This window comes from Erythrolamprus reginae, chromosome 6 (assembly GCF_031021105.1).
Source record: "Erythrolamprus reginae isolate rEryReg1 chromosome 6, rEryReg1.hap1, whole genome shotgun sequence".
In the NCBI taxonomy this organism is placed as follows: domain Eukaryota; kingdom Metazoa; phylum Chordata; class Lepidosauria; order Squamata; family Dipsadidae; genus Erythrolamprus; species Erythrolamprus reginae.
Window position 1 is genome coordinate 83437565 of NC_091955.1, and position 10809 is coordinate 83448373.

Consider the following 10809-nt stretch of genomic DNA (forward strand, 5'->3'; position numbering starts at 1 on the left):
GTCTCCTACATTAGTAAGCATACTAGGTCGGTAGGTCATCCCACTGTCAAGGAGGAGCCGGGGTGGTGCAGCAGGTAGAGTGCAGGCCACTGAAGCTGACTGTAGATCTGAAGGTCAGCGGTTCAAATCTCATCACCGGCTCAAGGTTGACTCAGCCTTCCATCCTTCCGGGGTGGGTAAAATGAGGACCTGGATTGTGGGGGCAATAAGCTGGCTCTGTTAAAAAGTGCTATTGCTAACATGTTGTAAGCCGCCCTGAGTCTAAGGAGAAGGGCGGCATAAAAATCAAATAAATAAGTAAGTAAGTAAATAAATAAGTAAATAAGTAAATAAATAAGTAAATATGTAAGTAAATAAGTAAATAAGTAAGTGTTGCATTGACTCAATGGGTTTTTCTCTTCCGCAGGCGGTGTACAAGCTGGCTGACGTGGCTTGCAAGTGCCACGGAGTCTCAGGGTCCTGCAGCCTCAAGACCTGCTGGCTGCAGCTGGCCGACTTCCGCAAAGTGGGGGACTTCCTGAAGGAGAAGTACGACAGCGCCGCCGCCATGAGAATCGGCCGCAAAGGCAAGCTCGAGCTAGTGAACAACCGCTTCAATTCACCCACCCCCGAGGACCTGGTCTACATCGACTGCAGTCCGGACTATTGCCTGCGTAATGAGACCACCGGCTCGCTGGGCACCCAAGGGCGCTTGTGCAATAAGACTTCGGAGGGCATGGATGGGTGCGAGCTGATGTGTTGCGGCCGGGGATACGACCAGTTCAAGAGCGTGCAAGTAGAGCGTTGCCACTGCAAGTTCCACTGGTGCTGTTACGTCAAGTGTAAAAAGTGCACGGAGATTGTCGACCAGTATGTCTGTAAATGAAACGGCCGCCGAGACCTGCAAATCTATATGATCATAAATCTATATAAATCTATTTTATATATATATATATTTGTATAAATAAATAGAGGAAGATGTTGATGTTGAGGATGAGGATGTAATAATTATAATTAAAGAAGCTTATTTAAGAGAATGAAATGCTTCCACTAAAACAACCCATGGGTCGGGGTGCTCCTTTTTAATTTATTTAGGCGTGGAGCAAGGAAAAGAATAAAAAATTAAAAAAAGACCAGGGATGGGATTCCTGTACTTGTTCTCTTGAAACGATTCAGCCAGAATAAACAAGAAACTTGAGGGATGGGGATGGCTCCAGATTCTTTGCCACAGAACGGAAGCCGTGAGAACTGGGACGGTATTAATGGCAGAGATGTTCCTTCTGCTAAGTGATAGCAGAAATTCAAAGAAGTTACATGTGTCTCCAAGGCACGGCCAAAGAAAGCGCTTTGGAAGCTCAGATGGATTTCCAAAAGGACGCAAAACAGTTCTTGTTGCTTATCAACACACCAAAAAAACCTCCAATCAATTTTAATACCGAAGAACCAATTTCCAAGACAGAATCCATGCAAGACTGTCACATAAGAGGCTGGATTCTTCATCGAAGGTTTGGAAACGAAGCCTTTATCTGGTTTTTGCTTGTAGAGAAAAGACCTGCCAGGTTGCCTCTTGTGGATGGAGAAAAGCCTATATTCTACCTAAGTGCCTCTGAACTTAGAAAAAAATAAAGACAGATATACGTATGCGAGATTGTACAAATATGCCAAGCTCTACGTGGATGTGAATTTCAATAGCCAGGGGTGGGGGGCAGTTCTTTTCCCCCCCACAGTATCCGAGATGTACGGTTACTTTTTAATATTAAATATCCCTTGTTTTTGCCCTCTCCCTTGTTTTTGTGAGTATATTTATTACCTGTTGATGCTGATGCATTTCATACCAAAGGACTTTCTGCCGATCTAAACTTCCTGATTTAAAACTTTATAATTTCCAGCCTGATTCTCATGTTCTGTTTAGAGATGGTAAAATCACCAGAAATTAATTATAAAGTTAAAGTTTCCTATATGGCGATAGAACAGAACAACAGGAGAATAGAATAGAATAGCATAGCATAGCATAGAATAGAATAGGTTTTATTGGCCAAGTGTCAGAGTCCGTCAGGAGTTGTGCAACCTATAAATCAAATAAATTAAATTAAAGTGTGATTGGACACACAAGGAATTTGTCTTGGCGCATATGCTCTCAGTGTACATAAAAGGAAAGATAAGTTCATCAAGAATCATAAGCTACAAAACTTTCATTGAGTCCCGATATAAATAAGCAATCAAATCATATTAGGAACTATGAGATAGATGGATGGATGGATCGATAGATGGATGGACAGGCAGGCAGGCAGGCAGGCAGAGATACAGTGATACCTTGTCTTACAAACTTAATTGGTTCCGGGATGAGGTTCTTAAGGTGAAAAGTTTGTAAGATGAAACAATGTTTCCCAAAGGAATCAATGGAAAAGTGATTAATGCGTGCAAGCCCAAAATTCACCCTTTTTGCCAGCTGAAGTGCCCGTTTTTGCACTGCTGGGATTCCCCTGAGGCTCCCCTCCATGGAAAACCCCACCTCTCGACTTCTGTGTTTTTGCGATGCTGCAGGGGAATCCCAGCAGCGCAAAAATGGGCGCTTCGCTGGCAACGGAAGTCCGGAGGTAGGGTTTCCCATGGAGGGGAGCCTCAGGGGAATCCCAGCAGCCAAAAACAGGTGTTTTGCTGGCAACGGAAGTCTGGAGGCGGGGCATCCCAGCGGCGGCGGTGGGTTTGTAAGGTGAAAATAGATTGTAAGAAGAGGCAAAAAAATCTTAAACCCCAGATTTGTATCTCAAAAAGTTTGTATGACGAGGCGTTTGTAAGACGAGGTATCACTGTATTGGCATTTCTCTTTTTAATGTATTTCAGGATGAGAAGCCCGTTCTTGCCAGGTAAGGAAACTTTAACTTTTATATATATATATGTAATTTTTTTCAGTAAAATGAATTGTGATCATTTCTATTAATGAATAATAATGCCATTAAGCTATTCTGCGCTTCTGAATCCTGGGTGAGTGGAATATTCCAGTATTGCAAGCCATGTCCTATTTGCCAAACCTGTTAGTATGAAACTATTCAAATCATTTTCACAATGCAAATTATGAGTGTCAGCTTATTATGGCATAAGGACATGACTTACCTGTTGATAACAGAGTGAAATTTATTTCATTTGAAATATTCATGCCTGTAGAAATAATCAGACGCACAAGAATCCACCTCTTGGCATTGTTGTGATAAAATAAGATGGGGAAATGTACTCTGCCTTCAGATTTCAAATGAAGTTAAATGATAAATAATTGTTGTTCTGTGACACAGAAATAGGAATTTCAGAGGAAGAAATAGAAATAGCAGAAATAGAAGGAATGGCAATCTTCCCCACGTTGCCCCATATTTAATCTTGTCAACCTACAAGATAATGGAATGATCTCGCATGTTAGGTCTTTATTGTTGTGTAATGCACAAATACACCTATAAATACAGATCAAAGTTAGAGAGGTTCAAATGCACGCAGACCTACTTTTTGTCGAAGTCACTTTGTACCGAATGCAAATTCATGAATATTGTAATGACAATTCTCCCTTAAGGTGGATATAGCATCTAGGAATGTGTTAAATCAGTCTGCTCTCTGATTGGACTGAGTCTGTCAAAGCTGTTCATGTTATAATTTCTTTGAATGCCTGCTATCAAAGTTCTCAGTAATACTTCCTGGAAGGCTTAGCAGATACAGAATATATAAGAGAAAGAATTTATGGGAATATGCTGTATATTTTAGGGGTTTTGCCAATACTTTAAATAAATTATTAGTGCAGAAAGGAAGTTATTGGAAAGAACCACATAAAACAAGATTTATGGTGCTTTAGATAAAATCGCAAGACAATATTGAGTACTGAATTACATATTAGGCATGTAATTCAGAACAATGAAAACTCTTTTCCACCCACCCATGGAAAAATTGAGAAGATGATTCAGCTCCCTGAAAAATTCAACACGAATTTGAATAATCCCTAACTCCCGTAAAGGATATGAGCTACACAAGGCTGGAATATGTTTGTAAACAACAGAAAATCATTTGTATTTATATTTTTTTAATCAAACCATCACCATTGGCAGTTCTGTGTTAGCAAAAACTTCAGAAGAGAACGATTTAGGGGTAGTGATTTCTGACAGTCTCAAAATGGGTGAGCAGTGTGGTCAGGTGGTAGGAAAAGCAAGTAGGATGCTTGGCTGCATAGCTAGAGGTATAACAAGCAGGAAGAGGGAGATCGTGATCCCCTTATATAGAGCGCTGGTGAGACCACGTTTGGAGTACTGTGTTCAGTTGTGGAGACCTCACCTACAAAAAGATATTGACAAAATTGAACGGGTCCAAAGACGGGCTACAAGAATGGTGGAAGGTCTTAAGCATAAAACGTATCAGGAAAGACTTAATGAACTCAATCTGTATAGTCTGGAGGACAGAAGGAAAAGGGGGAACATGATCGAAACATTTAAATATGTTAAAGGGTTAAATAAGGTTCAGGAGGGAAGAGTTTTTAATAGGAAAGTGAACACAAGAACAAGGGGACACAATCTGAAGTTAGTTGGGGGAAAGATCAAAGACAACATGAGAAAATATTATTTTACTGAAAGAGTAGTAGATCCTTGGAACAAACTTCCAGCAGATGTGGTTGGTAAATCCACAGTAACTGAATTTAAACATGCCTGGGATAAACATATATCCATCCTAAGATAAAACACAGGAAATAGTATAAGGGCAGACTAGATGGACCACGAGGTCTTTTTTTGCCGTCAGTCTTCTATGTTTCTATCACACTTCTCTCACTATTTTCCCATCTCTCTGACACATTGAACATTTGTTTTACTAAAAACAAGTTAATAAGGAGGGATATTTCATGGATTAGAGAATTGCCCTTGGGAAAGGAAGCCTTACTGCAGTCGATAAAAAATAGGGAGATTTATATAAAGTGAAATCTTGTCGTTCTTAATAGAAAACATGGAAACGGTCCATGATTTTGAATATTTTTTTAGCAATCCTTCAAAAATGCCATTTAAATTATACTTATGTTGTTTATCCTTCCCCATAAGAAATGAGCAACATTAAAGTTTGAAGCAATTTGATCAGGTAAGCTACCAAATCATCCGGTGAGACAGAACTGATTGTCATCCAGATTTTCCAGATATTCTAGATGCTCAATTTACAGATTGCAATTTGCTTGACACTTCCCTGAGAGTTGCAGCACTGAACCAATTGATACATCCTTTTGATTGGTGTAGAAATATACAAGATTCAATCAATATATGAAATATCCTGAAAAATCTATAATTAAAGTAAAAGTGATAATGGTAAAAACCAAGAAGGTAGGATGTATTGGAATTTTAGCAGTAAACAACAACATATATGCACAATGCTGGGAAGATTTGATATTACCCATAATGGATGAGTAGATGATGAAGGTGATGGAGCTTGCAGAAAGGCTAAACTGGTTACAGAAAAGTTTAATTGAAGTGAAATAGAAAAAAATAAAATTATGAGGGGTGAGTTAATCAGTAGAAAAAATAGTGCTGTAGATCAGTGTTTCCCAACCTTGGCAACTTGGAGATATCTGGACTTCAACTCCCAGAATTCCCCAGCCAGCATTTGCTGGCTGGGGAATTCTGGGAGTTGAAGTCCAGATATCTTCAAGTTGCCAAGGTTGGGAAACACTGCTGTAGATAATAGGGAAAAAAATGAATGTGATGTTGTAACCTTAGTATAAGAAGTAAATTCAAGTTATGTCTTAAAAGAAAATTGAAGTAAAGTTTAAATATTTCCTTCCTTCCCTCCCTCCCTCCTTCCCTTTTCTTCAGTTTAATTTTTAGTTTCTTTTAAAGATTTATTAATTTACCATATAAAATGACATTTTAACAGGCAGGAAAGTATGGCAATATTGGTATACAAGACAACGTTTTACAGATGAGAAAGCAACTATGAAAAGGTACGATTGATCCAAACAAGGTCACAAAAATACATTTTATTTATTCAACACCTTTATATACAGTGGAGGATTATCCCACAGGTATTATTCCGAGCTGCATACAATCAAATTTGACTGTAGAAGAAACTGAACAGATGACATAAAGATGAAAGGCTCCTGTGAAGCCACATGTTTATTTGAACTTAAATATTAAGAAATAATTTATTAATATTAAGAAATATTAAAAAATTAAAATTATCTGAGTTGGATTCTTGTGCCAATTGTGTGGCTGTTTATTTACAATGAATTAGTAGTTCCTTACTGGAATATGATGGAGGGAAGATTTGCTATAAACAGCAGGAAATCCTTGACTTATAGTAGTGGCAATTCCCAAAATTTGGCATACAGAAGTAGTTGTGAATTTTCAAGTACAGCTCCACAGGTATAATTATTCTTGATTGCAAATCAATGCACTCAGCTGTTTCGTGAACCTGCTCTGCCAGTATGCAGGAACAATTTTAACTATTTTATGCCATTCCATATACAGTGATCCCCCGATTATTGCGAGGGTTCCGTTCCAAGACCCCTCGCAATAATCGATAATTCGGGATGTAGTGGTGCGGAAGTAAAAACACCATCTGCGCATGCCGCGCCCCTTTTTCCATGCCGCACATGCGCAGATGGTGGAGTTTGCGTGTGGGCGGCGGGGAAGACCGGGGAAGGTTCCTTCAGCCGCCCAACAGCTGATCTGCTCCGCAGTGGCAGCAGCGAGGAGCCGAAGATGGGGTTTCCCCGTTGCCCAGCCGCCCAGGCAAAGGGGAAACCCCAAGATCGCTTGCCGCTTGCCCGTTCGCCCGCCCGCCTGCTCGCTTGCCGCTTGCCCGTCACCCACTCACTCGGCTGCTCACTTGCCGCTCGAGAGCAAGAGGGGGAGAGATAGAGAAAGAGAGAGAAGGAAAGAAAAAAGAAAGAGATGAGAGAGGGAGGAAGAGAGTGTGAGAGAGGAGAAGCAAGATAGAGAAAGAGAGAGAGAAAGAAAGATGAGAAAGGAAGGGAGTGACGTCATCGGGGTGGAAAAATCGCGATATAGCGATTCGCAATGATCTGGATCGCGAAACTCGGGGGATCACTGTACTGCTTTGAGAATAAGGATGCTTGTTTTTGCTGCTGTTCCATGTTGTGACAAGTTTTATTTCTGAAGCAGCAATCCTATCTCAGTCTTTTCAGCCACCATGGTGATTACTGAGAATACTGGGACTTGAAGTTCACATATATAACCATTATATCAGGGGTCAGCAATCTTAAACAATCAGAGCGCCATTTGGAGCCGTTTCCCACAGAAAAGAAACACCGGGAGCCACAAATCCATTCCTGTACCTGACTATTTCTTGAGCGGCTGCAGAACTAGCATATATAGTTGAATTAAACTTTCTACTTTCTTCTGAAACATTTATTTTCTTAGATTTATGCATGGTTGGCCTGCCAAGGGTTGAAAAGGTGAATAAATCGCGTGTCAGAAGGTATCACAAATTGGTGGTTTGTGAGTGACGGGGAGCTACAGTAGAGGGATGAAGAGCTACAGTACTGTGGCTCCAGAGCCACTGGTTACTGACCCCACACTATCTATCTTATCTATCTATCTATCTATCTATCTTCTATCTATCTTCTATCTATCTATCTATCTATCTATTCTTATCTATCTATCTATCTATCTATCTATCTATCTAGCTATCTATCTATCTATCTTCTATCTATCTATCTATCTATCTATCTATCTATCTACTATCTACCTACCTATCTAATCTAATTTATCTTATCTATCTATCTATCTATCTATCTCTATCTATCTAATCTTATCTATCTATCTATCTATCTATCTAATCTATCTATCTATCTATCTATCTATCTATCTATCTATCTATCTATCTATCTATCTATCTATCTATCTATATTATATATATATTATTTATTATTAGATTTGTATGCCGCCCCTCTCCGTAGACTCGGGGCGGCTCACAGCATACAATAAGGACAATTCACAACAAATCTAATAAATTTAAAAAACATTAAAAAAAAACCCATTATTAAACCAGTCATACACACGGTCCACACCATACATAAATTATAGGCCCGGGGGAGGGAGGGGGAATGCCTCAATTCCCCCATGCCTGACGGCAGAGGTGAGTTTTAAGGAGTTTATGGAGGCAAGGAGGGTGGGGGCAGTTCTAATCTCCGGGGGTAGCTGGTTCCAGAGGGGTCGGGGCCACCACAGAGAAGGCTCTTCCCCTGGGACCCGCCAGACGACATTGTTTAGTCAACGGGACCTGGAGAAGGCCAACTCTGTGGGACCTAATCGGTCACTGGGATTCGTGCGGCAGAAGGTGGTCCCGGAGATATTCTGTATACTATACTAAACTATGTTCAAAATTGACTTAGAACATGGTGATATTCCAAACAGCTGGCATTCTCAAGAATCTGAAATGTTCCAGATAATGGAATTCTTGGATATTATACTGCTACACTTGCAAAGCCAGGTCTTCAAAGCCTTTCGAGGAAGGATAGGCTTCCTGTCTATTGCAGTCTCTGAGCAATAACATTCAGCCCGGAATGAATTTTTAATTCATTTTTATTTTGAATGTTATACACAGCAACAGGAATCTATTTGTAGTTCTTTTTTAAAAGAACGAATTTTGCAGTGGAAAGCTCTTGAACAGGACCAATTTTTTGAACCCAACGTAATAACAAAAAATACGACTAATTGTACTGGTTATTAATTGAACTGCCTTGTGACCAAGGAAAAGATTTGTAAATGAGGATAACGTCAACTCTGTGGGGGGAAAAAATTGAAACGATCATTCCAAAAGGAACAAACAATTTTAATGTCTGTCTCCATCTCTACTTCAAGAACCCTGGGACGTTACTGTGAGAAACAAAATGTACCAAGAAGAAGGAAGTTGTTATGAACCACAAGAGCCTTTATTATATCCTTAGCACTCAACCCTAATAAGATCAGAGCCTATGCGTTTAAGAGGGATGAGGAGGAAATGGTCTTCCCAAATGTGGCTGATCTAAAACAGCATTGCTCCAGTATGGCCAATGATAATAATAATTAAAAAAACAACAGAGTTGGAAGGGACCTTGGAGGTCTTCTAGTCCAACCCCCTGCTTAGGCAGGAAACCCTACACTACTCATCAGACAGATGGTTACCCAACATCTGTTTTAAAACTTCCAGTGTTGGGGCATGGAATGTATGGAATCCTGTATGGAATCCACACTGTATGGGAATCCACACTACATAACAGACATTAATACAATTAAAGGAGTCCAGAAATAGTTCACAAGAAGAGTCCTCCACTCCTCATGCAACAAATTACCTTACTCCTCCAGACTTCAATTACGATGTTTAGAAAATCTACTGATTTAACTGTTGTACTCCCTGTTAGCGACTACTTCACCTTTAACAACAACAACACAAGAGCACGCAATGGATGTAAACTAAATGTAAATCGCTCCAAACTAGACTGCAGAAAATACGATTTCAGCATGGGGGAACTGACACATGGGGTTTTTATTGTTTTTTAAATTATTAGATTTGTTGTTTACATTGTCTTTGTTATTGTTGTGAGCCGCCCGAGTCTACGGAGAGGGGCGGCATACAAATCTAATAAAAGTAAAGTAAACAGTAAGTAGAGAGTGGTCAACGCCTGGAATTCACTACTGGACTCTGTTGTTTCTTCCCCCAATCCCAAAATCTTCAACCTTACATTATCTACAATAGACCTCTCCCCTTTTCTAAGAGGTCTGTAAGGGGCGTGAATAAGTGCACCTTCGTGCCTACCGTTCCTCTCCTAATGTCTTTTTATCTTTTCTATCTCTACTTTATATTATGTTAAACATACTACAATACAATACTATATTTGTATGACAAATAAATAAATAAACAAACAAGGTATAACAAGCAGGAAGAGGGAGATTATGATCCCGCTATATAGAATGCTGGTGAGACCACATTTGGAATACTGTTCAGTTCTGGAGACCTCACCTACAAAAAGATATTGACAAAATGGAACGGGTCCAAAGACGGGCTACAAGAATGGTGGAAGGTCTTAAGCATAAAACGTATCAGGAAAGACTTAATGAACTCAATCTGTATAGTCTGGAGGACAGAAGGAAAAGGGGGGACATGATCGAAACATTTAAATATATTAAAGGGTTAAATAAGGTCCAGGAGGGAAGTGTTTTAATAGGAAAGTGAACACAAGAACAAGGGGTCACAATCTGAAGTTAGTTGGGGGAAAGATCAAAAGCAACATGAGAAAATATTATTTTACTGAAAGAGTAGTAGATCCTTGGAACAAACTTCCAGCAGACGTGGTAGATAAATCCACAGTAACTGAATTTAAACATGCCTGGGATAAACATATATCCATCCTAAGATAAAATACAGAAAATAGTATAAGGGCAGACTAGATGGACCATGAGGTCTTTTTCTGCCGTCAGACTTCTATGTTTCTATGTTTCTATGTTAACAAATTCACAACTTCTGGAGGCAAGCTGGATGAAGGACTGATGAAGACATTGCAACTGTAATTAAACACAGGGCTGTCTCGTGGATCTTTCTCCATCAGTTATGCAAACTATTAGCGTGATCAACTGACACAAGAGGCCTCCTGTTGTCTATGTTACCATATGAATATCAGCATTATTTTTTTGCTTTTCCCATTATAATTACACATAAAATCAGGAGTTAGGCTTGATGTTTTTGATTATCGGATTTTTTTTCTAAAGACCTTGGCTAATTCTTAAAGAGCTTGTCTTCTCTGTTGCTTGTCCATGAAGATGAGGGCTATAATTTCAGTGACTTGTTTTATTTCAGAAAACTGTCCTTTAGATTCGCACC

The 10809-nt window shown here is 39.6% G+C and overlaps 1 protein-coding gene across 3 annotated transcripts in view; it reads left to right on the forward strand.

The window, feature by feature from the left end:
- Positions 1–1762, forward strand: part of WNT5B (Wnt family member 5B) — a 169276-nt gene extending 167514 nt beyond the window's left edge. For all 3 annotated transcript variants that reach the window (XM_070756470.1, XM_070756471.1, XM_070756468.1), the window contains exon 5: positions 407–1762. In XM_070756470.1, coding sequence (XP_070612571.1) covers positions 407–865 — 459 coding nt within the window. In that variant the 3' untranslated portion in view covers positions 866–1762. The remainder of the gene's footprint in view (positions 1–406) is intronic.
- Positions 1763–10809: the final 9047 nt, after the last annotated feature.